Source organism: Sciurus carolinensis, chromosome 2, assembly GCF_902686445.1.
Source record: "Sciurus carolinensis chromosome 2, mSciCar1.2, whole genome shotgun sequence".
Taxonomy (NCBI): domain Eukaryota; kingdom Metazoa; phylum Chordata; class Mammalia; order Rodentia; family Sciuridae; genus Sciurus; species Sciurus carolinensis.
The window spans coordinates 91,438,031-91,464,908 of record NC_062214.1 but is presented as its reverse complement, the minus strand read 5'-3'; the positions used below and the strand labels follow the sequence as shown (position 1 = coordinate 91,464,908).

At 36.6% G+C, this 26,878-nt stretch overlaps 2 protein-coding genes across 4 annotated transcripts in view; both read left to right on the top strand.

Annotated features, from left to right (window-relative positions):
• Rab8b (RAB8B, member RAS oncogene family) overlaps nucleotides 1–12,253 on the top strand; it is a 62,108-nt gene extending 49,855 nt beyond the window's left edge. Inside the window, exons 3-8 of the mRNA XM_047540792.1 lie at nucleotides 1,410–1,470; nucleotides 3,987–4,064; nucleotides 4,954–5,043; nucleotides 6,172–6,237; nucleotides 8,224–8,274; nucleotides 9,007–12,253. Coding sequence (XP_047396748.1) covers nucleotides 1,410–1,470; nucleotides 3,987–4,064; nucleotides 4,954–5,043; nucleotides 6,172–6,237; nucleotides 8,224–8,274; nucleotides 9,007–9,099 — 439 coding nt within the window. The 3' untranslated portion in view covers nucleotides 9,100–12,253. The remainder of the gene's footprint in view (nucleotides 1–1,409; nucleotides 1,471–3,986; nucleotides 4,065–4,953; nucleotides 5,044–6,171; nucleotides 6,238–8,223; nucleotides 8,275–9,006) is intronic.
• A 7,393-nt stretch (nucleotides 12,254–19,646) lies between these two features.
• Nucleotides 19,647–26,878, top strand: part of Aph1b (aph-1 homolog B, gamma-secretase subunit) — a 29,110-nt gene continuing 21,878 nt past the window's right edge. For 2 of the 3 annotated variants that reach the window (XM_047541638.1, XM_047541640.1), the window contains exons 1-2: nucleotides 19,647–19,806; nucleotides 26,474–26,544. In XM_047541638.1, coding sequence (XP_047397594.1) covers nucleotides 19,694–19,806; nucleotides 26,474–26,544 — 184 coding nt within the window. In that variant the 5' untranslated portion in view covers nucleotides 19,647–19,693. Of the gene's footprint in view, nucleotides 19,807–21,315; nucleotides 21,485–26,473; nucleotides 26,545–26,878 lie in introns of all 3 variants that reach the window. The other variant, XM_047541639.1, reaches the window with a different exon arrangement.

Below are 26,878 nucleotides of genomic sequence, written 5' to 3'. Positions count from 1 at the left end.
GCATTCACACTTCACAACCTACATTTTTTGTGTAGTGGATTTCTTTTCCATTCTTACTACAAAGCTGTTTCTAAATCAACAGTGTATGTGAAGAAGATAGGGTTAACCTTCTTAAGGTGCTTGACTTCTGTTGCCCCTGTGATTTGTTTGCTGTACACAAAACAAGTGCCCTGAATGTGTAATCCTGATCAGTGAAAGAATGACAAGATAGGGCTTATAAGGTTTTGATGTGAGACTTGGCCATGTGCTGAACAGCTGAGGCCTAAAATGCTTGAGTCTTATTCAAGTTTTTTAGTGGCAGAGATGAGTCCCCAACCTTCCTGAGCCTATTTCCTCTTTTGCAAATGAGGATGATGTAATACTTTCACACACACTGGGCTGTGGTGGGCATCATGTGAGCACAGTGTGAACGTATTTTGTAAGGTAGACATAAATGTTAAGGTATTTATTGATTTTCATTTACAATATTTCCCTTGGATCTTTATATATTTCCACAAATGTCTCTTTCTCCCTTGCAATTAAATCATACAATTTAGTTTGAGTAGCACAGGGAGCAAATTAGTTCTGGATATAAGTAGCAAATATGAGAATATTGATTTCCCTAAATATCAAGGAAATTTAACTTACTTTATAGTATTACTACTAATTATTAACTCTGTGTGTGTGTGTGTGTGTGTGTGTGTGTGTGTGTGCCGGGCATTCATTGAACTGAAGAACTTGCATGTGTTAGGCAAGCATTCCACCACTGAGCTATGCCCTCAGCCCATCAGAATGTATTTTAATGGTTTGCCACCAGCCAAAACACAAGAATATGTGAAAGGTTACATATTTTTGTTCACGTTTGAAAATCTTTGAAAACATCATCAAGAAAGATGTGTTGAGCTCCAGGCTCCCATGTAATCATGGACTCCACTGAAAATGTTTTGGAGGAGATGTATTTTATTATGCTCTGCTGAGCAGAATGTACACAGTAGTAAACCAGTTCAGTTGTTTGCTTTGTACAGAAATCACACGTTCAGTCAAGAAAGCAAAATGCCTTAATCATTAAACACTTATAAGAAGGATTATTGCTACCTCTGAGAGTCCAAGAATTTAGAACTGTTCTCTATTCCCTCCCACGTGTGTTTGACGATGCCAGTTCCTAGCAAGACCTGTGTATTTTCCTGTTGCTGCTTTTATCGGCAGGGTCCAAGTTTTTCATCCAAGTCATTTGAGCTTCTGACAGGCTCCTGTGGCCACCACTGCCTCCAGCTCACAGATGCACAGTGGGCTCCCTTTGTGTCTCGTTCTCTCCCTTGTGTGACCACTGCACCATGAGAAGACCAGAATTCCATCTCTTCCAGTGTGAGGCCTCTCCTCAGTGATGCTGTGATGACTTTTAAAACCATTCTCTTCTGTTCAAATTTTAGGGACACAGCAGGTCAGGAAAGATTCCGAACAATCACAACAGCATACTATAGAGGAGCCATGGTGAGTTGTGTTTTAGGGTTTTGTAACTCTTAAGGTGAAAGTAAAACGTGAATATTCATTTACTCTGATTATAGGACTCAAGCTGGAATCTAGTTCAGTGAGAGAAAATAACTTTTTAAAATGTGAAAACAAGATATTTTAAAGAGTTTTCTGGTTGTGTTTTGTTTAGTAACTATATTTTGCCATTGGTCTTCATAATAATCAAGCATTTAGCCTGTAGATGTTCTAGAACTCTTTTACATTCTGAGGTGTTCATATATTTTTGAGGTTTTTTTCCCTTTTATTAATACCTCATGACAGTCTTAGGAGACCACAGACCCTGTGATAACTAAGTGTCCATTTCTTGACCCCTTTGCCTGTTACCATCATCCCTTATCTCTCACAACTCCACATCACCCCCCAACATCCCCTGCTTACGGCTCATCTCTCCGGAATCTCCCAGCATCGTACCAGCTGGTCAGGAAGTAGCTGAATGATCCATGACTCTTTGAGACTTAGAATCTGGTGAATCTTTACTGCCAGGTCCTTCTTTGCTATATCCTGGCCTTATGCATGTTATCATAACTTCATCACTTTATTATCATTTTAGGATGGTTATTTTCCATCCTAAAACGCCTCATCTGTTCAATGCATTTATATTGCTTGGCTCTGGGCAGGTTCTGTGTGGTGCAGTGAATAGAGTGGTAAATAAGGCAGCTTAGAAGCAGAAGTGTATTGAACCATGCCTAGAACCTTAGGCCCAAGTCAGGCTTTATCCCTGGCTTTTAGGCCTAAGCCAAAGGCTCGAGGTATAACTCAGTGGTAGAACACTGGGTTTAACAGCCCCCCCACGCGCCCCCCTCAAAAAAAAAAAAAACAGCTCAGTAAATTAATTAGGCCCAATCCAAGCCCAAGTTGAAACCTTGAATTATGATGAAGTCTAGTATGCTTAGAGTCTTTGAAGGTTGAACAGTTGAGTTCATAGAGCCCAACCTGGTAGATTGTAGGGTACCAGCTGCCATCACATCCAGCTCATTGCTTAAAAGACTATACTCATGGGAGTGGTGCTAGGGTGACAGAGCTGAAGTGGGTAATGGTTATTCCTTGACTTGGGAAGGTATGATCTGTCTCCAGATTCCTCCATTCTTATGGGGTCCTCCCCTCCTCTTCCACTGCCACTTGCCCACCATTATTTGATCACTGGCTGGATTTTTTTTGCCTTTCACCAAAATGATAATATAGAAGGGGAATAAAAGATTCAGGAGGGGACTGAAACAGTCTCATATTTTACTTAGTTTGTGGTGACTCCAGGAGATAATGTAACAGGTGATATCTAGATGATGGTACCTAAGGAACTTTTGGCCCTGTCTACATCTTTGGCCTCATCTTGTGCCCTGTTCCCAATAGATCTGTGCATTCTTCCCTAGCTGTTTTTCTTTCATTCCAGTGGGCTGGTGGGCCTTCCATGCCAGTGAGATATTTTTATTTCTGCTGTTTGCCAGTTACCCTTAGGCTTCCTGTCTTCACCCTAGCCTTAACCCCTTATTCCAGTCTAAGTCTATTCAGTCCACAGACCTTGGCTTTAATGTCATTTCATCAGGGAAATCTTCCCTTACCACTCCAGCCTTTCATCCAGCTTAAGATTACATCCCTGACATGTGAGCCTAGAGCTCCTCCTGCTTCTTCATAGCAGCTGTCAAAATTACAACTAATTGTGTAATTATTGGTTCATTGTCTGTTTTCCTTGCAAGTCATCCCCAAAAGGAAGGGAACTTGGCTATCTTGTTCACTACTATTAGCACCTGTTATTATGTTAGGCATATAGTAGGTGCTTACTAAATATTTGTTGAATGGATGGATAAATGAGCAAATCTAGCATGTAGTACTAAAAAATGGTCTGAGAATATAGATTGTGAACTTCTTAACATACAGGTGTTAGTTGAAACATTTGGAAGATGAACCTTTTAGAAATACCAGATGTGGGGTCTTTAAAAATATATTGACAGTACCTTTAATTAAACCTGCATAACAAATGCATTGTATTTTAAGTGTCTGTAATTTACTTAGACAAATGATGACATTTTGATCAACCTATATAAAAAATTTAAAGCAGTGTGGTCTCATTCTTAGTAAAGGACTAAGAAATAAGATGATTTATACTTGGAATAAACAGGCAATGGAAGTGATTACCTCCTCCTTTCAATTTATCTCTGTTTTAACTTAAACTTACCTTTAGTTCCAGTTGATGCTGATTGTAATCATGTGAGGTCAGGTAGAAAGGTTGTATTACCTTTCCCACAATCACTCATTCATTAAAGGTTAACAGCGAAGATGTTAACAGAGTTTTATTTATTTATGTGGTGAAACAATGGAAGAATGTTTTTGTTTCTCTCTACTTTTCAAATTTATTATGAATCCCTTTTTAAAGAAAAAAAGGAAAAACAAAAGGTTTCTGGAGGGTAGGAGTACATTGACATTATATAATATAACTTTAAATATATGAAGTACTACAGAAAGACCTTTGTTTCCTCTTGTAGGGAATTATGCTGGTCTATGACATCACAAATGAAAAATCCTTTGACAATATTAAAAACTGGATAAGAAACATTGAAGAGGTATGTATGGAAAGAGAATGATGATACTAGAGAGGAGTCTGCTGAGTGCTTACTGTAGAAGGCCCCTCTGTCCCTCTCAGAGGCAGCCAGGCTTCTGACAAGTAGGGCATGGGAAGGCTGGGCCTTCTTACTTCACTCTATAAAGATCTCTGGTGCTGCCAGTCTGACTGCTGTGGTTTGTAGACAGAGGAGCAATTTTACAGAATTTTAAACTTGAGTTAGATCTTGGAAATAATTTTTATACACACAGAAACTGAGGTCAGAAGGAAGTGACTTTCCAGTGTTTGCACAGCCTTTAAAGAGGAGAGTCAGAATTAGGACATCTGTTTCCCAGTTTTATCAGTTCTGCCATGCTGTGTGACTAGCTAAACTATATTTTTACTCTGGCAACTATTTTGCCCTTCATGTTCTTCATCTTAGGTATTTGAAATTTGACTTAATTCCAGAATAATTGATATTATGACTTTTTAAAAATGTCTTTGACATTTCAGAAATCTTACTCTGAAATATCTTTGTACATATTTATATTAATCCACATAAATACATTTTTTAAATAGTTTCAGCATCCAAAATATTTCTCCACTGGATCACTATCATGTTTTTTCTGTCTTGCTTGCCCCCACCCTGGTCTTATGTATAAAAAGCCATGAAAATGATGACTGGGAGCCTTTGGGGAAGGAGTTTGTACAGACTCTGTGAGGCTCTAAACTATAGCATTTCCCTTCCTCCCATCTTTAATTCTTCTCTGAATCAGGCCTTGTGTTGAATGAAAGATTATTTGTCTTATTATTAAATACATTGATGTGTTTCTGACAGGTCAGGATTTTCCTGTTGAATAGCTGTGATTTTTCTCAGGCTGTTTTTATAGTGTACTATTTTCTCCCTGCAGCATGCCTCTTCAGATGTTGAAAGAATGATCCTTGGTAACAAATGTGATATGAATGACAAAAGACAAGTGTCAAAAGAGAGAGGGGAGAAGGTAAATTTGAACTGAATAAAGGTTGGAATCTCCTTACATTAAATCTTTAATATTATTTAATTATTGATCTAAGTTTTTAAAATGTATTTTAATCCTTTAGAATTGGATATCAGCAACAAAGAGATGTAATCCATACTTGAATGGTGCAAATTAGTATTCAGGATCCAACTCTGTATACTGTGTGGTCATGACTCACTCCTAAAGAATTTGCTAATGTTTTCTGGGAGATACAAATTGATCCTTTTTAAGATTTTCTGCAACTTTGAGTTCAGGCTGTTTCTTCCAGATCTGTGTGAAAAACCCAGTTTTGAAATTAAAAAAACAATTCATTCTCTTTGGGGTGGGGGGAAACAGGTAAAGTTTCAATAATCATTTTCCAATTAATTTTTTTCTAAGAAAAATTTAGGCCATTATGGATAAACTTTTCGTAACTGATCAGGCTGTAGATATGTCATTTGTAGGCTTTTCTGTTTTGTGTCCTATAAAGCAAAAGTTTATTTTTTGTACCTTTTTAGTTCTATACCATTTTGTAAATTAAGAAGCTTCACTCTTTAAGTTCAAGAATTTTACTTTATCCTTTTTTTCCAGGGACACATGCAAAATGCATTTTGTTTTTTAATCTGACTGCACACTTTTCCCCTAAAAACATTCACTTAATTTTAGTGTGGTAAATGAACTTGGAAACTCTCTGGGAGTAAATGGAAATATGGAAGAAGTCACAATTTTTTCTAAATCAGTAGTATGAACCAGTTCATTTAAAAATATTTAAAAGTGACTTGGAGAATCGTACTTTTGGAGAAAATATAAAGGACAAATGAGTCCCAAGTTAAATGGTAGGAGTGGGAATCGGTTTCATAGTTTTTCTTATCTGTATATTAGAAAACCAAAAGTTCTCTAATAGAGAAGAACACAAAAAAGTACTGACATTGTGTTTTAGATTAAAGTTGTGCCACATTTACTATTAAGTTCAGTTATTAAGTTCCAAATGCAATAGAAGAAGGCTAAGAAATTTGAGAACCACAGGAGTTCTGTAATAGATAACCTATTTGGGAGACTTTGAAAAACCTAAAATATACAAATATTTTCAAGTCACTTTCACTGGATTTAAGGTTTGTGTTTGCCTTTCAGTTAGCAATTGACTACGGGATTAAATTCTTGGAGACAAGTGCAAAATCCAGTACAAATGTAGAAGAGGTAAGAAAGAAATTTTGGTAATGGCACCAGTACTTTATATGCCCATGTTCAAGTGATTCCCAAAGCCCTTGATGTTTTCTGACCAAGTGAAAAAGCCTTTTGTGGGCGCACCTCCATTTTGTGTACCCTTACCTTTATGTGGTGTCTGGGTGCTTAATTTCTAACACCCAGCCCTCAAATGGATTTGTTTGGTTTTTGTTTTGTTTTGTTTTTAGATTGTTCAATTAAAATTCACCAAACAGGAGAGAGTAGTTCAGTTTAAGTTCAGTGTAGTCCTTTGTTTGGGAAGATGGAAATCCTGGACTAGCAGGCCAAAGAGGTATCTTCTGCTCATTTGTCATCATTCATGTCACCTTGTAGTAGCCTGTAGCAGACAAGTTAAATTACTTTCATGTCTGTACTCTCCCAAGAGAGAATTAAACTGCTGGTTTTTTGAACAGATTCCCTTTGTGTACACATTTGAAGTAGATTAAGTACAATACATTGTAACACTATGATATTTAGTAGAAATAAGAGTTTATCAGAGAGTAGTTTTAATAAATTTTAATTAAGTTAGCTGTTGAAGAAAACCACATCATTTAGTCTTTGAAGGAATAGGCTTTCTTTACCAAGGGCAGAATTTATCAGTATTTTCTTTGTTAAAAATTTTTTTGAACTGGTCATAAAAATAATATATGTAATCTATGTTAATAAAGTAATTTGCTTAGGTAATACTGATGCTTGATCACCTAAACATTTAATTTCTTAGGCTACTCACTGTCATAACATGAAGGGTAAAACTCAAACTTAAATGATTTTATTGGCACATTTTCTTTGTTTTAAATAATATTTTCTTAGGTTGGCTAATGGGTATTGGGAAACAGGAAATCTCTACTGATTTATTTATACAAGCATAGTTAAGCGGAAAAATGCTTCCTTCTGCTTGCCACAAAAGGATTTCCCTCTACAAGAGAGAGGGCAGCCTCTTACATCAGTTCAGCATGAATGGTGGAAACAGAAAAGCTTGCTCACTGTGATGGCCCTGTAGGATTACTTGCACAGGATGATCTCTGTACCCTGGCTTAATGCAACAGGCTTGGTCTCCCGTTAATGCTTGCACCCTGATCACAGCTGTGGCTTAGAGGGACCATTGAGTTGTGGAAGTATAGAGTGAAGAGTTTCTTGAGCTGCTTATTCAGGTCAGGTGTTCTAGAGAAGTTAGCAATTTCCCCAAAGCTTTAAATTAGTGTGGTTAGCCTCATAAAAAAACTAAACTTTCTTAGAACCTTACTTATACATGACCATTGTGACAGTGAGATAACATGAATACCACTAGTAGTTATCATATGGTTTTGTTTAATTGGATTGGAAATAATCCTTTTTCTGAACAGTTTTTGGGGATCAGGAGTGGTTGGAAACAATGAGGCTGACATAGCAGTGTGTTTAGCAGGGAAACAATTGAAGATGCTTTAAGAGTTCTTGACTCTGCAGTAACAAAAAGTGATGACAAATTTAAAAAAGATTTGGTTTGGGTCAATAGAGAATATAGATAAAGTGTTAAGACACAGAAGATGGTACATCCTCAGAAAACAGTCAGAAATTAAAGATGGAGATTTTTGCAAAGATAGATATTAGAGCTATAGAGTACTACATAATCCTTCATTCACTCATTAAACAATAATTGCATCTCCTTAGCCCAGGCACTGTGACCTGCTCTGGGGAAGTGGGGGTGGTTCTGCCTTGTTCTTGATGTACTGAGAAAGCTATTCATAACTTGTACCAGACCTTACATGCAAAAAATAGTTAATGAATGAATGACAGTTTGAAATGTTTATGATATCATTGGAAAAGAACATAGAACATTAATGTGCACTCTATGATTACAATTGTGCTTTTTCTCAAAAACTCTTAAAGTAACATATTTATAATGAAATACTTTTAAAAATTCCATTATTTCTATTTTGAAATATGAATATATAATAATGAAATTTTTTATTTTACCTTTAGGCATTTTTTACACTTGCACGAGATATAATGACAAAACTCAACAGAAAAATGGTTTGTATCACAATTTTTATTTCCATTATGTGGATTTTTTTTAATTTGGCACTTGATGAATAACATACTCACATTAAGCTCACTTTTTCCCGACTCACATATTCATCTGGTTCGACTTTGATTTTTATTTCCATTTCTTTAGGATCCTTATTCCTGCCAGCTGTCTCTAATTGAATTTTTATTGAAATATTGAAAATGCTAATGGCACAAATTATTTTTCCATAAAATTATCTAGTTCACCTTCATGTGACGGATATTTATATATTATGACCTTGGTGTTTGCTTAAATTTGAAACTGTCTCAGTGATTAATCATTTGGAGGGCCTTGAAAGTTGTTTTAACCCAAGTTCTGACTAATTGTATACCTTATATTACCAGCTTTTCTTACCTCTAACTGAATTTTCTACACTAGGATCTTCACATTGTTTCCATCACTATCCTTGAAATGTTATACTCCATTGGTTATAATTTCTTTGAACTGGAAATTGGACCTTCCTACCCAATATATTATTAAAATAAAAGTGCTGTCCCAGGAACATTTTCACTTTTTAACTCACCATTTTCAAAGAAAAAGACAACAATGGAGCTTAACTAATTTCCTTTCTAATACAGTTAGTAGAGTACACATTTCACATGTTATTTTTATTTTCACATGTTTATTTTTATGTTTAGGTAATTGAGGGTTAAACCATGAAATTTCATTCCTTGGTAACTTTATCTTCTGTTTTTTAGAATGACAGCAATTCATCAGGGGCAGGCGGGCCGGTGAAAATAACAGAAAACCGATCCAAGAAGACCAGTTTCTTCCGTTGTTTGCTGCTTTGATGAACTCTTTCTTTTTGAGAGACTGCAGCACACCTAGAGGGCCCTTTCCTGCTTTTCTGAAAGCACAGGTCACCCGGCCTCAGAGTCACACTGCCAGGCTGCTGCTGAGAGCACCCACTGAACTTAGACCTCTCGACACAGAATGCCAAGTGGATCCAGCCTCGTGGCCTAGCAAAAGAATAGGCTCCTTTTTTTTCATACATGGAAGCAATGAAGTGGAGACACATGCAGGACCTTGCTGGTTTTTTCTTTCTTTTATTGCCTGTTGCAGAAGCTGCTATCTTTCTTTTTCACTTTGCACATCAGTGTTAGCCTTTCCTTATTACTGCACATCTTAGACTCATATTTGCACACTTTTGTGGCATGAAGTTGTAGGCAAATTTGTACATTTGGGTTGTTTAAAAGACAACAGAACATTAAGCAGAGGTTGATAGACTAAAAGTAAAGGACAGTTTGTCTGGTTCATAGGGCCAAATATCACATTGGTAGCATTTGTTTAAAGGCTTTGATTTGTGATTTTCTTGTATAAGAATCATTAAATTCTGATCAAATTTATTTCAGAAAGTCATAAAAATACCTACTTGTTCATCAACATCCACAATATCTTTCTTCAGATTGTTAAGAGCATTGCTTCATTCCTGATCCTTTTTGCCTGTGTCTGGGTAGCTGGATGAATCACTTTTTTAAATTGATTACCTCTGCCTGAGCTATAGAAACTGCATTTGGAAATCACCATAATCTCATTTTTCCTGGGGTTTGTATTTGCTGTTCTTTCCCATGTTGGACTTACTGTAATTACTTAGTTATCTAAAACTAGTAACAAATTCAAACATTGTTGTCTATTTGTGAACTTCTTGAGCTGAGATTTCACATAGGGTGAGAAATGTATAATTTAGGGTTTTATTTTAGCATCTAACTGTGGTTCTGTCACATCAGAATATATAGTATATTTTTTTCTTAGGTTCACCCCTTAGCTTACTAGTTTAGTTAATACCCAATTTCTACCATAATCCTTGTCTGCAGGATTAACAAAACTTAAATTTAGATTGTAGTTTGCAGAAAGCATACCTATAGAGAGAGAGATGACTTGTCAATAGAAATTTAAGAGATAGCTCTTAGTAATGGTGACAATAATGATTTTTGGTTCTATTTTGGGTTTTTTTAAAAGTTAAAAGTAATTACACCTAGTGCATCATCTCAGAAAAATTTTGCCTTTTCATTAAGAGAAACTATAAAGGTTTCACTTTTAAAACAGCTGTTGTTGAATGTGTAGAACCCAGCTCCATATGTTTAGGTTCATTGTTATAGATCTTGGTCTAGTTATTTGGACCAAAGCCAACCAAAAGCTTCGTTGCCTTTCTCACCAAACACTGATACTGGTATTCATTTTGTAGATGTAGCCATCACATAAGATGGTTTTTAGTGTTAACTTATGTGCCAAATTCAGATCATAATGTCATTGTTGCTTTTGTAGCCTTCAGTGTCTTAAAAGGAGGGGATAATAAAGAGGTGACTGTGGAAATGAATTTGTTAATAACCATTCTTCCTGTTATGCCTACCAAGGCTGCTATCATGCTAGGTAGTTAAGAATGGGAACTGGAAGTGGAAATGGATTGTTTGTTACCACAGAGAATTCTGTTTCAAATTAAGATATGACCAGTCAGCCTTTATTCCATGTTTGAAAGCTTAGAAATAATTTAGTGACTGCAAATATGCCAGAGCAATTTTTGGTGGATATGCTGAACTTACTGTTGACAAATTTCAGCTTCCTTAGTTTTTTTGTTTGTTTGTTAATAGTTAACCTGTTGTTGTCCCAGTATAATCAGTAATTCTATGATTACAAGTTGATTGTAAGTCTACTATCTTCAAATGAGATACATTTTGAAAAGAAAACAGTTTCTTAGAAGCATCTTATATTTGCTAATTTTCTGAAAAAAAATATTCAAGCAGTTAAGCTTTCTGGATGGTAACAAAATAATTTCTAAAAGGCAAGTGCTATGACACCATGAATGAATGTAATTCTCTTAGTTTTTTACCTCTGACTACTTGGTGTCTTAACACTTTGGTTTCTATCTCAGGGGTTGTCTGCAAACCAAAACTGACATATTCTGTGGTTAGCTTTTATTATTTTTTAACAGAATGCTTCGCTTTTGTTGTATTTCTTCATTCTTTATTTTGTCTTTTGTGGGTTAATAACTAGTCTCCATGAACTTCCTTTTGAAAGAGCCTGTAAAAGTTAGATGAGTCTAAAAGTGCTCTTTGAAGTAGCAGCAAACTGGGAGTATATGCTCTGTTATATAAAAATAAATTGTCCTTGCTATTTTCTTACATTTAGCTTTGCTAAATTGTATATAATTTGAGCTAAGACCATAGGAAATTCACTTTCTGCATGGTAAAATGACCCAATAAATATTCCATTTTGCTTAATAATGTACATATAGTGCATTATTTTTTCTATTTGTAGATGAATTTAGTAAGAGATAATTGTCTGTTCCCTGCTGAAACTGAAGAAATCTAGTTTTTTGTTTTGTTTTGTTTTGTTTTGGTGAACATATTTGTGGTCTTATGGATAAGGTACATAAAGATTTTTGCAGCAGTATTAGTGGTTCAGTGGCTGCACTTTATTATCAATGTGCTAATTTTGATGATGATTGGACTAGACCTTTTCAAATAGTCTGAGAGTATCAGACAATGAAAATGTGCTGTAACTAAATAGCATGTAAATCGGTTGATTGTAAAATGTTTCACTGGGAACTTATTTTAGCTATATTTTACTTCCAACAGACTATGATAAAATAATCCACCTGTGCATCGGTTAGTAGGTGCCACAGGATTTCTTACTATTTACAGGAACATTTTTGTGCAGTCTTTGTTATAAAATTTCAGAAGACTTTACTCTTTACTTTGAAGGACTATGTTTTAATTATACCTCATTTAGCTAACTAGTATTCTAATACCAAGTAGAGAAATGGTGAGCCAACCTTTAAGCATCCTACAAACTTTAGATTACATGTTTTGTTTTGTTTTGAGCTGAAGGCATTCTTAGGAAAGGTAGATGATAGCTTAGTTTAGAATAGAACATACATGTCCTATCCAATAATGTAAAAAAAAAAAAAGTATTATCACTCTGTGTCCATTAATAAATTTAGCTGTGCAATATAGATTTTTGCAGAAGTTTCTAAGTAAGAATTTTTAACTCCATTTTACAGGTTCTGAATGCTGAGAGTCTGTATTAAGACTTATAAGGTTTTCTTATGATGAGTAAGTGATACATTTAAGCAGGCCCTCTTTTCAAGTTTATGACTTAGATTTCTTTATAAATTTAGTTCTTAATCTTTAAAGATGAGCTTCTAAGCTTAAAATTTTTAAGCCACATTTTGTTATGTTGGTTTACTTATCTCAAATTATGAGCACTTGTTTCTACAATCAGGTTTTTTAGGGTTTTTTTTTAACATAAAAGGTAGTCCTTTTTCCTTCTCCTTATATCCAGGGGTGGAGAGGCATATCTAAAAATGAAATCCCTAATATAGCGGGACCTAGAAGATAAGGTATGCTAATAAAATTTGAAATTCTAGCAAAATTTTACATTAAGATTAGTCTTTTTTTTAGACTAACAAAATTAGTAGGGTCATGTTCACTATGAAAAAATTGAAATGTACAGAAATGAAAATTAGCATACAGTTATTTTAGGGATATTTTTAGATTTTACTTCATTTCTTGAAATGTGCTGCATGCAATTGCATTTCTTATTGCCAAGAACTAATAGAAAGTCTTATTTTGTTTTCTTACCTTTTTAAAAATGTGAATTTAATCATGATAGCTCATTCCTATGGCCTTATAGAGGGTTTTATTTTGTTTGCAGCTGATACTGCAATCTTTTGAAAAAATACCATAAACTATTTGACTAAAATCATGCCCCTAATGGGAACTATCTATTTTTTTCATAGAATTATCCTACTGTGTATGTTTATTTTATTTTTGCTCCAATGGCTTAATGTGAAAAGCTCCTGCAGATAAAGTGGACCTGTCCTGTGGTTAATCTTGTTTAAGCCAATTCATTAACTCTGTACTGATACTGATGCTGTGTATGTGTGTGGTTTTTTTTTTTTTTAATGGGTTTTATTCCAGGTGAACTTTTTTTTATACATATATATATAATAATGTTCGTCTAAAATAAAAACTACATAATGAAAATATTCATGACTCACTTAAGTGGATTGCACATTTTTAAACTGTTTCTGCAAATTTGCTAGTTGTGTTATTTTGGCAAACTTTTATCTCATCAAGAGTTGTTAAAGATTTAGAAAAATGGCCAGATGCCCAGCTCATACTTAATTCAGGATATACCGAAGTCATTGTATTGTAGAACCTGTAGCTATAAACTGATCATGCTTCCCTTCTTAGTCCTTGCAAATTTGTAGAGAATTTATAACTTAACGTAGTTTTGTTTTCACTGAGAAATATCAGTTCGATCACACCAACCCAGCTGATGTTCTGTCCCTTTGCTTGTTCATGTTTCCAGTCTCAGCTTTTATAATCCACATCCATTTCAAACCTTTGCTGTTTTGTCAAGCTTCCTACTGGTAGACAGAGCTTTTACCTCCCACCTCTCAGAGCAAAGCATCATTTCACAAAGCACTTAGCCTTCTCTCCCTCCCTGATCTGTAGTCCACCTTTATCCCCTTTCCTTTGTCTTGGTGGCAGAGGGGATCTTTCCTCACTGGGCTCCTTTCTCTGCCTCTTCTCTTGATTCATCTTCCTAACTTAGCCTGCTTTTTAGGGGGAACAATTAGCCCCTTATACCTTAAAACTCTTATCCCATCTCCACCTTTCTTCTCTGCATCTAAACATCATTGACTGGCCCACTCCATTGCCCTCACGCCCTACTATTTTTTTTCTCATTGGCTTGTATAACAAAGAATTGCCTGTAGTTACTGTCTTCATTTTTTCATTAACCTACTCCAGGTTGGCTGCTAACCCCACCACTTCACTAATGTTGTGCTTACAACAACCTAGTTGTTGAAGTAGTGGATGATTTTTTAGCCCTTGTCTTAGCTAACTTCTTGGCAGCATTTGACAAGTATACCTCTTCCTCCTAAAAATGTACTCTTCTCTCAGCCTCAGTGACAATATTCTTCTGATTCCCACTTTTCCAGCATAATTTCATCCTTTTTCGTGACTCTTTAAATGCTCATATTGCCTATGGGAATGCCAAATAATGCCCTTCCCATCCCATGGAGGTGTCCATATCCTAATCCGTAAAATCTGTAAGTCATATTGTATGTGGCAAAAAGTACTTTGAAGATGTGATCAAGTTAAAAATCATGAGATATGAGATGATAAGAGATTATCCTGGATGATCCACTTGGGCCCTGTGTAATCAAAGGGCCATTCTTATGAAAGGGGCACAGGAAGAGTCAGATTTAGAAGACAGTTATGTGATGATGAAGCACAGGATGCAGGGCCATGAGCCAAGGAGCCTGGGCAGCCTCTAGGATCTGGAAAAGGTAAGGAAAAGAATTTCCCTGTAAAGCCCACCCTGTCCTAGTACCATGATCTTTAGCCTGTAAAACTCATCCTGTACTTAAAACCTCTACCACTATAAGAGAATACACTTATGCTGCTTTACCCCACTAAGTTTATGGCCATTCAGTACAGTACCAATAGGGAGCTAATACAGCTTTAAATGTGTATTTCTAGTGCCAGCCTCTTTCCGTAGGCCAAATGTCTTACTTGACATCTGCCCTTTGATCTGCCACAACTAACATTATATCATACGTATATCAAACTACATTTCTGAAACTGAAATTCATCTTTATCTTCCCTGCTCCCCAACAACTAGCAGCAATTTCAATCCCAGGAAGAGAAACCTGTTGCTTCTACATAGTAATGGACAGTAACATCATCTATCCAGATTCTAGCCTCCAGGTCTTGTAGCTTCTGAAGGTGATATGGGAGTGGGTGGTCTATATCTTCAGGTTTTGAATCTATAGTAATGCTCCCAGCACATAGTAAGTGTTTAATAAGTGTTCAATAAGTGACCTTCAGTAATCATCAAAATCAACATGCCACAAAAGAGAGCTAAATATAAATTAGGAGCTAAGGATAATTTAGAAGTTTTCTTCTTTATTTTTTAATTTAAAGGTTTGGAGTAAATCCATAAATGCCTTGATAAGGACGGCAAGAAAAAGAGGTTTTATTCTGGTCCTTATACTATTTATCCTTTGTTAAATACTTCATATTACCTTAATCAGTGTTAAATATCTTATTCTATATGTAATTTTTATTAAATACAAGAGGATTTCCTTTTAATAAGTCACCCAGAATGCTGTTTGGTGTATTGACAAATAAGAGTAAGCCCTCTTTCCCCCTTCAATTTTCTGCCCTCAAAAATTTCCTTATTTGGGAGGCAGAGGCAGGAGGATTGAAAGTTCAAGGCCAGCTTAGGCAACTTAGCAAGACCCTGCCCTAACAGAATAAGTGCATAAAAAGGACTGGGAATATAGTTCAGTGGTGGAACACTTTGCCCAGCATGCATGAGGTCCTGAATTTCATCCTCAGTACTGGAAAAAAGATAGGTTTTCTGATATTAACTCCAGGGATATATGAGACTGCTCCCATAATAAAGAAAATATTTCTTGTTATGTTTTGGGTATTAAATGTCCCCCAAAATCTCATGTATTGAAGGCTTGTCTCCAACTGATGGTATTGTTGAAAGATGGGGGACTCTCAAGCTGTGGCCTGATGGAAGGAGTTAGGTCATTGGGTGTGCCATTCAAGGGGATAGTAAATTCAGCCTAAGCTTGCAAGTAGTTCTCACTACTGATTTTTTTTTTTTTATAAAAGGTTATGCAAGAGGCAGAAACTCTAAGAAAGGAGAGAAAGACAAGGGTGAGCAGCCCTTTTCCTTCCTTCCTTCCTTCCTTCTCTCTTCTTTTTTTGCTTTCTGACTGTCATGAAATGAGCAGCCTTTTCTGCCATATGCTCTCACTGCCATTATGTGCTGCCTCTACAGATCAACAGTGACTGGGCCAAACACGGACTGAAACCTCAAACTGTAAGCCAAAATCTTTCTTCTTTTTAAGTTGATTTTATCAGGTATTTTGCCACAGTGATAGAAGGTTGATTAACGCAATTGTAATAAGTAATAAAATAAGTAAAAATTTACCTTTCTAAGGTAAAATTAGTTGAATGATGACATGAAAGAAAAAATAGGATTGCTGTGGTTAAGAATAGCAACTGGGGTTGTAGCTCAGTGATAGAGTACTAACCTGGCATGTGTGAGGCTCTGGGTTTGATCCACATATAAATAAATAAAAGATCCATTGACAACCTAAAAAAATATTTTTTAAAAGAATAACAACTGCTAAAGAGAGGAACTTAATTTTTGTTCCTTATGAATAAATACTGCAGTGAAATTTTAGGGGGAAATAGTTCATATATGTCTGAACTAAATATGGAAAATGTCTCAGGCCAAGGGAAGAAACCTAGGAAAAGCAGTTGGGTGCTTCATTAGCAACAGAACTGTCCTGGAACATGGAATTCTGGATTTTTAATAAAGGCCTCTTTATACCAGATCCAACTGCACCAAGCTATTGAGACCCACCTGCATTCTGCATTTCCCAGGTTTCTTTCCTTATCTGTTGCCTTTTTTTTTTTTTTTAATATATTGGATGATCCCCAGTCTTTTCCCAGCACTAATATTCTATAAAATACTGGTCATTTCTCTAATGCAGATCACTTGATATCCTACCATAATTGCAATTTGTCTCTTTGATGTCTAAATGAGGCTATTTTTTTATGGTTTATAAATCTGGAATTCAAGTTCAATCAACTTTTTGGAGTTATAAAAAGGCTTCATTGACTGTGGACACTTAGAATAAAGGAATTAGGTAGTTAAGTAATGGTTTCTCTGATTCTTATGATTAATTTTTCCTCCCTTATTTTTCTCTCACAGATTTTCTTCCTCTTACATTGCCTTCAAAAAAATCAGTAGTGAATATTGTTGCAAGCTGAAGCTAAATTTACTATAAGAGTATGTGGTTATTACTTTGGTCTCCAGTTTCTTGAAGATTCTCATCCTGTACCATTAATAAAATCAGTGTTTAATGAAACCTGGGTCCTCAGATTAACTCCTATAGAGTCAGTAGCTGCACTCTGTGCTACTACTATGGACCCTCCTTATCCTGTCCAGCAGGATGAAAACTACCATTTGTTACAAAGAAAACTGTATCCCTCTATCCCAAGTCCTCCTTTAACTGGTCTCCTGTCTCCTCTCCAAATCCAAATTTCTCTCTTTTTCTTACCACATAATAGTTTAAGAACACTTTGCAGAATGGCTTTTACTGTTACATACACCAGTAACTTCCTTATAGCAAGATCCAGTGGACACATTTCATTAGTACCTTGCTTAACTTCTCCACATCCTCTTTTCTGAATTTTTTTTTCTCCTTTGCTTCAATGATACCACCAAGCACCTAGTTTTCTTGCTACCTTCTTGGTTGTGCCTTTTCAGTTTCCTTTGAGGTTCCTCCTCTTGTACCTTAAATATTGGTTTCTGGCAACATTGACTTACTCTTGAGGTGATTCTACCTGCTCCTAAGTTTCCAAGTATTGTGAAAAGTCTCATTCTGGATTATTAGTCCAGATCTGTCCTGATGCTGTCTATCCAATTTGTCTACTGAACACCTCCACACGTAATCTATAAGCATCTAAATCTCAGGGTATCCAAAATGGTACCCATTATTGTGCCTGTTTTCCCATATTCTCTCTTCCTCCCATCTTCATAGCAACCACTTAAGCTGGAAATCTCTAGAAGCCATTTTCCTTCACTTTCCCCTCTCACTTCATGTAACTCATTAGTCACTAAATTCTGCACTATTCTTGAATCTCTCTTAAATTTCTCTGGTTTTCTCCAAACTCCTGTTACTTCCCTGATTCAGACCTCTGTTATCTCAATCCTGCAACACACCAAGCATCTCCTATCTGGAATCTCATTGTCCATATCTGATCTTATTTTGTTACTCACCTGATAAAAGCTCATGACTTAGGTGAACTCTAAAATTCATAAAACCGATTACAAGGCCCTTTGTGATCAGTTCCTATTGACTTTTCCAGTCTTATCTCTTGTCCTTCTCATGCACCCAGGTCATTGTAAACTACTCTCTGACTCTCAGAATGTTTTCTTGCATTTTGACCACATTCCACTTATCCTTCCATCTCTTCCCTTTTTCTCTTATCTTTGCTAACTCCTGAGCTGATACCTAAAATATGAGTAAGTATTACCTTCTTTGGCAAAACCTCCTGAGTTTGGATTGGATGCCCTTCTCTCTTCCTGTATATTTTCATAGCACCCTGTACTTGGCTATCAGGACTCTCCACTAGATTTTAAGCTCCATGGAGACAGGAGAACATCTATTTCATTGGTGTATTCCAAATACCTAGCATTGTGCCTAATACTTAGTAGGCTTTCAGTATATATTTTGAATGAATAAACTAGTGGCTGAACAAATATAAATCTATTAGTATTACCAGAATACAAAGCTTAACTGCTTTCACTATTATACACCCAGTTGGAAGAATTCTTAGCATTCTATAGCTGTATCCCTAGTAGGTGCCTGCCTTCCCTTCCTCCAGGCACCTTTTAAGGATTTAACTCCCAACATCACTTGGTATCTGTGTTTTCAAGTTTTGGGGACACACTAATATAATAGTATGTTTATAAAAACTTGAGTCAATAGCACTGCTACTTAGCCTTAAACTTATCATTTGTAAATAGGATTGTTGAAATCATTGTAAAGGTGATATTTTTTTAAAAAAAAATATTATTAGAATGTGTGTATGTGTGTGTGGGTGCTGAAATCAAATCCAGGGCCTCACACATACTAGGCAGGCACTCTACCACTGAGCTACACCCTTGGCTTTAAAAATACGTTTTAAGCAGCAATTCGTTACATAAATGTAAGATGGTATTATGATTCAGAGAAAGCCTGAAACAATGTCTTTTCAGTAAATAACTGAGGGCTGCAGATAACTATTTTATTGGTGACATCACCAGTTTCCTAGTTACTTTCTGTTCTAACAGACATCAGATAAAAATGTCTTTACAGGTAGAAAAGCAGGCTCATCACTTTTTTTCATTGTCCTCTCATTTTTCAACTAGACTTAGGGACTAAAACTGAACTAAAATATGGTCAATATACAATGACTACAAATTCCCCCACATTGTACTGCTTGTTGAGAGTGGGATAAGGTCATTGTTATAGACCATTTTATTATTCATTACTTTGCTTACTTCCAAAGTCAAGCAGCTTCCACCAGGACGTACAGATGGAAGTATGCGGTAAAGAAAGTGGGAAAACTGTAACTTTAAAATGGGCAAAGGTAATGGTTTACCAGTAGCTGTACTATTTGAAAGCCCTGGGCACCGCGCGGCCCGGCCCCCGGCTCCGACCGCGCCCGGATACCTCCTGGCTCCGCCCCCGACCGCGCCCAGAGGCCTCTTGGCCCCGCCCCGCGCCCCGCCCCCAACTCTGACGGTGCCGGGCGCTTCTCGGGTCCCAGCCTGGCCCCCAGCCTGGCTTCCGCGGTCGCCATGACGGCGGCCGTGTTCTTCGGTTGCACCTTCATTGCCTTCGGGCCTGCGCTTGCCCTCTACGTCTTCACCATCGCCACCGAGCCGTTGCGCGTCATCTTCCTCATCGCCGGGTGAGGCGGTTGCGCTAGGAAACCCGGACGCCGGGGCTCCCCTCCCCTGCCTGGGGCACCCGCGACCCCCTAGCGTCCCCATCAAACGAGTCGACCTAGTTGGGTTTTAGATTGGAGGGGGGTTGAGATAGGGGAACTGAGACCCCGGACCCCTCAGGCTGTTTGCCCTCCTCTGAGGGCCTGCGGGAAAAGAACCACAGCCCGGTGACTCCAGCGGCGGGCTCTGAAGAAGGGGCTCACAGTGTGTGTCTCAAAAGACCCTGATGCATGGCAGGCATCGCAAACCCGTGGGTGGGTCTTAGTGGGCTAAGAAGCCTCTAAAATTGTGAGAAAAAATAATTTTGGATAAGTTATTATATGCATCCTTAATTTTTCTGGAGAGGTAGTCCCTAATTTCCTCATATTGTCAAAGGCTTCTGTAACCACCGACGAGTAAATAGCCTGTACTGTCTAGGACAGTAGTTCTCGCCCTTTGGCAATTAGAGTCACCTGGGGACTGTAAAATGTACGATGCCCACTCCGGACCTCAGATCCTCTGAACCAGAATGTCTAGGGTGTGGGATTCAGGCTCAGGCTTTTTTTTTTTTTTTTTTTCCAAAAGCTCCCTAGGTGATTCAGGTGTGCAGCCAAAGGGTGGAAATTTGTGAAAACACAAGAGCACCTGATCTTGCATCTCCTTCTGGGAGCTTGGTAAATACCGGACTCTGGTGGTGAATGTGGTCATGATCTCGTTTTTCACCTGCCTGACCGCTCTCACTGGTTCATGCCACGTCTGCCTTCCTCTACAAATCTACTGGCAAGGCCAATGGTTCCTTTTTTTTTTTAAGCTTCTTCACCTGCTGCAACTGTCTTGAAAGTGCTATATCACGTGCCATTTAAAAACAAGAGATTTGGGCTAACCGTTTGTAAAAATTGCTGTAAAAATCCCAGGAGTGTTGTAAGAACCAGGCCTGGAAACTAACGGATCTAGATCAGAGCACTGGTTTTCACGTTCTGGATTTATACTAATCACTCTATTAATAGAGTTGTAGACTCCCCTCTCCCGGAAAACATATCTTTGCAGATATCTGATCATTGGGTCCTTAATTTCTATCAGATTTTAAGGATATGAAAATTGCAATAGTCACAGGTTTTATGTTTTGTTTCCACACATCAGTGAGCAAAGCATTAGGAAGAATAGAGAGTAACAAGGTTCCAGTCAGGCAGTCCTTGGTAGGGTTGAGTTTGCAGATGCACTTGCATTTAATAGGGACACTGAAAACAAGTAATTGTTGAAAAAAATAATTATTGGGCAAATGTCACTTTCCTCTTGGATCACATGTTTGTCCCACCACAGAAAGTGCACCATTGATTAAAACCAGTTTATCCGTAGTACCACTTTATGGGAATTTTTTAACCCCTCACTTAAAATTCAGAATATCTATTCTCTCCCAGTCAGCATCACCCCCATTTTAAATCATTATTAATCATTATGTTCACTTTATAATTTTTGTTTTTCCTGATTTTCAGAGCTTTCTTCTGGTTGGTGTCTCTGCTGCTTTCGTCCCTTTTGTGGTTCATAGCAAGCCACATTACTGAGAACAAAGATGGACCAACACAGAAATATGTGCTAATCTTTGGAGTGTTGGTTTCAGTCATATTCAAGAAATGTTCCGATTTGCTTATTATAGACTTTAAAGTAAGTCTTTTGTTTTTCCCCCAGTTAGATTTGAATTATGATTTGGTAATGTGAAACATTAATATCCTATGGTATTTGAGGATCCATACTTTACTGCATAGTTCTAAGTGAAGGGATTGGTATATTTCCAGCCTGAAAATATTAAGTATTCTTTAACTTGTGCAGATTCCGTCCTTCTTTTAAAAAATATTCTTTTTTCTTATTTCTTTTTTTTGGTACTGGAGATTGAACCCAAGGGCACTTAACCATCGAGCAACCTCCCAGGCCTTGTTTATTTATTTAGGGTACTTGGGATTGAACCCAGAGGCACTTTACCATGGAGCTACATCCCCAGCCCTTTTTATTTTTTATTTTAAGGTATGGTCTCCCTAAGTTGCTGAGACTGGCCTTGAACTTGTGTTCCTCCTGCATCAGCCTCCCAAGTCCATGCGATTACAATTGTGCACCATCATGCCTGGTTTCCAAAAAATTATTCAATGCCAGACAGTGCCAGTGCCAATGCAAGGTACTGGAGATACATCAATGGCTAAAAATATCTATGACCTCATGGAGTTTATAATAAGAGGAGAAGGGACAAGAAATGAACAAGAAAATATATTGTATATTAGAAGAATTAACATGGAGAAAAGCAACCTAGGGAATAATAATTAAACAACAAAAATGCTTCCAACTTGGAATTTATATATTCTTTATGACTACCTGAGATAATTCTTACGGAGATTATGCTTTCCATTATTTTGAATGTATTAGGGCACAGCAGTGGTTCGTTTTGTGATATTTTCTGTAGTTTCAAATCTATGAAGTGAAATGTTTGGAAAAAAACAAAACTTGGACACAAGTTCCCTTTTTGGGTCACAAAGTATGTCATCTGAGGGACCCATGAGAACCTCACATGAAACTTCTGATTTAAAACACAACTTGGAACGATATTTTCTTTCAGGCAGTCATGTGATTGGCTCTGATTATGTAGTAAGACTTATTAGAGTGATAAATGTATCATTTGTCTTCATTTCTGCTAATGAGGTAATTACAGCTGTCCATGAATTTCACAGATACAACCAAGACTGAACTTCCACATCTCTCTTAATAGGTTTCTAGTAATTTGTTCTTGCTAATATGTTAGGCCTTCTGTATTTTTTAAATTTTTTTGCTTTTAGTAGTAGATACTGACTTTCCTTTCCATACTAAAACAATTAAAATTACAAATTGTTAACTAGGAAGCCATTTCTTAGAAAAGGTTTAAACATGAAATTCCCACTAGTCCCTGGAAATATTGGAGAGCAACAAATAAATATCAAAAGTAACATTTAAAGCCACATGTGGTGGTGTGTGCCTATAGTTCCAGGTACTCAAGAGGTGAGACTGAAACAGGAAAATTGCTTGAGCCTGGGAGTTCAGGGCCAGCCTGACCAACAAAGTTAGACTCTGCCTCAAAGAAATTTAAAAGTTTTTTAATTTTCACAGGAATATACTGTCCCTAACAGATGAATATCTAGCAGTGGTTGAATGTTTCTGGCATACAGCTGTTACAACTGAGCTACAATTTTAATTTTTACTGTAGAATACTACTAAGGTAATGAAAATCTCTCTTCTTTTGACCTCTGCCCCACTCACCAGATAAATTAAATCTTTGCCACATGGTTGTCTTCATGTTCCTTTCAAGGCTAAACATTCCTCATTTCTTCATGTGGATCTCAGAAAACATGGTTGTGGCTTTCAAGCTTTTTTTTTTTTTTTTTTTTTTGTCAGTGCTTGATTTTTACCCATGCTCAGAACCCAGCTTCGTATTCTGCAGTGCGATCTAAGTAGTGTCCTTGCCTGGGCACTGTGCTCTCAATAACTCAGCCTCACATTGCACTTGTTTTTCCTGTCAGCATCACCATTGGTTCATGTTGGTTTGCATTTTTATTGTGACGGCTCAAATTTTGAATAAAACCTTAATTTTGAAATTAAATACAAAATTTTACAGCTTAGGATATGAATTTAGTAACTGCTTAGGACTTAACACTTTATAAGCCTGACTTAATCAGAGTGCCTAAATGAGTATCTGCTGTTCTTCCCTACCTTGTTTCTCCATGGTTTCCACCTGAATGGCAACCTTTTCTTGACATTAATCTATAGTTCCAGAGGACTATAGATTGAACATGGATCCATTTTTTAAATGAGGACTGTAAGGGAGTAGGACTGAATGAGGAAGGAATTATAGCTGTCAGTTTGCAGGCTCTCATGGAAGGAAGTTTAGAGAAGCCTCTTTGGCCTCTTAAGGAAACCACACACACTCCTCCGAAAGGACCTGTGGAAATTTGCAAACAGGTGGTAGAACAAACTTGTCTTAACAGGTGCTTTTGTTTGCTTTTGCAAAATGCATCTTTAATAAACCTTTGAAATATTCTATAAAAGTTTCCTAGAAGATTTCTAGAAATGTTGGTTGTTATGTAGTTGGGTTAAAACTAGGTTTTTTTTTTTTGTTTTTGTTTTTTGTTTTTTTTTTTGAGAATTTTGTAACGCTTTATTGATAACACATGGATACATTTAAATTGCTCTTTTATGCTATACTACTTTCAAATACAGAGTTTTTGGTTTAATGAATATTTTATTTAATGATCCCCAGTGCCAAAGTAGGGTTTCGAACTTTTAAATTTAAAAGACTGATTCATTCAAATTTTTGCTACCTGAATTTAGTGCCAAGAGTAAAATGTGGAGAGTTTGCACTGGTGATTTTTTGTTTTAGTTTTTGTTCCTGGTACTGGGGATTTAACCCAGGTGTGCTCTACCACTGAGCTATGTCCCCAGCTCTTTTTACATTTTGAGACAGAATCTCACTAAGTTGCTTAAGGCCTTGCTAGATTGTTGAGGTTGGCTTCAAACTTGTGATCCTCTTGCCTCAGCCTCACAAGTTGCTGGGATTATAAGCATATGCCACTGCACCTGGGTGTTCCAAGTTTTTTGTTGTTTGTTTTTCAGTAGTTATTGAACCCAGAACCTTGGGCTTTACCACTGACTACATCCGTGGTCAGTGCTACAGTTTTCTTTAAGAGGCATCAGTCTATTTTTTTTTTTTTATTTCTAAAATAGTGTATTTAATTTGTGTGCATAGTCAATGCTCTCTATTATACATGTGTTCTAAAAATAAAACAAAGACTATAGTTTACCAGTAGTTTTTTCAAAGTTTATATTTTTAAAATTGGCATTTTTTTTCTGTTCTTGGAAATACAGTAATAAATGCAAACAAAGAATTTTCCACTTCTGTAAAATGTTCGAATTGAAACACTACTCCTTGCATCACCAATCATGTGTTCTGTTCGTCAGGAACATGGAAACTGATCATGTTTTGTGCTTTCTCGCTTCCTGATGTTAACGCTGAGAACTGTTAGTGCCATAACATTCCCTCTCAAACACTCCTGTAATGTATTCTGAGGAAATTTACTAAACTTTTGAACTTATATAATGTATTTGTGATAGCAGTACTTTGCCATACCAAATAGTGAAAATCTTTTATTCACTTCTGAACCATTTATATAAAAATTCTCCAAAATTATTAATTTTACTTTATTGATAACTTTGTTGAAGAGCATTACTATTACATATGACTTATAAGCTTTAGTTAACCTTTAACAGGATCCCTGTAATAGGTAAGTTTATTTTATTTAGAAAAGTTGGACAATTTAGTTGGTTACTGCTCCAAATAAATAGGAAAAGGGTCACTTAAGTTTCTGACTTTTTGAGTCCAGGAAAGCAAAGAACACTTTTTGGTTGAATTCTGCATTGCCTTAAGGTAGTCTATAATGAATATACATACCTTGAAATTTAAATTAACACAATGTCAGAAAGCATGTATGTTCTGGTTAACGTAATTTTAGAGTTAATCTATTTCCTTTTTGTTTCAGTACTTGCTGACAAATCGGTCTAAAATGTTTTGGTTCCATTATTACTTTAGTAAACATATATTTCAATAATATAATTTAAATATTCTATGAGTCAGAATCTTACACTGTTGCATAGTTTCTGGCCAACAAGGAGTAGTAATAGTGACGGTAGTGGAACTGACCAGCCACACTTAGCATTCTATACATACCAGTGTGGAAGGTGGAGGCTCATGATGAATTGTGAATTGGCTATAAAGGAAGCATGAATATGATCATTCTGAAGATCATTTCTTGTTGAGCAGTATTCTATTCTTTCATTCACATATTCATTTACCTCTTACCTCCTCTATAGCATTTTATCCTATAGGATATAATGAAAGTATTAGAGTGCTTTCTTTTCTGAAGTCTAATTGGAGATATAAAATATACATGTGAAATATTTTAGAATCAGATATAATTAAGTACCCATATGAGAGTTCAGTTCATCAGTATTATAGGATTTAAGAGTAAGGAGAACTAATGATAATCAACCATTGGTAGAGGCAGCTTCTTAAAGAATTATTGTCTGGGACCTGAGGGTGTGGCTCACTGGTAGAGCATGCACTTAGAGAGATCCTGGATTCCATCCCTAGTAGAGAGAGTGAGAAGAGAGGGGAGGAGGATAAGGAAGGAAAAGAAGAAAAGTTTTGATTCTACGGAGTACAAGATAGAAGGGAAGGAGGCAGTAAGTGTGGCCCTAATGGAAGATAAAGCGAAGATGAAGACAGTGTTTTAGGAAGAGAACAGTGTTTACAGTTCAGAGTGGTAAATTCCATGGATATTGAGATATTTCTTGAACTCAGAAATTACAGTATTGCTATTTTTCTTATTAATTTCTTCATGGCTTATTTACCTACATTTTTCTTTTTTGTGTGAGCATTTAGATAAAAGGCAGAAGTTAGAAATTGCAGTTGATTTTAGTTAATTGAAAATGTGCTGAGTTTTGTTTGAATGGATACTAGATTTAGAGTATAACCTGATAAAAAGTCTTAGGAAATATCTGGATTTTGAGGTATCTTGTATACTTTCCCAACATACTGCTTTTTCTTCTTTTTAAAAAAATGTGTGTGTGGTTTTATTTTAGAAAAGCCAGTGAGGGTTTGAAGAGCATAAACCCAGATGAGAGTGTGCCATCTATGCGATTGCTGGCCTATGGTAAGTTAGACCCGTGAGGTGTCATTAAGGAAGAAAAAAAAATTCAGACTTGGCTTAAAAACTATCTTTATTTTACCGGGCACAGAGGTGTACACCTGTAATCCCAGTGACTCAGGATGCTGAGGCAGGAGGATCATGAGTTTAAAGCCAGCCTCAGCAACTTAGTGAGGCCCTGAGCAACTCCACCAAGACCCTGTCTCTAAATAAAATAAATGTAGGTTGGTGGTTAAGCACCTCTGGGTTCAGCTCGTGGCATTGAAAAAAAATCAACAACAACAACAACAAAAAAAAAAAACCCACTATGTTTTGTATCTTTATAAATTCCAAACAGTAT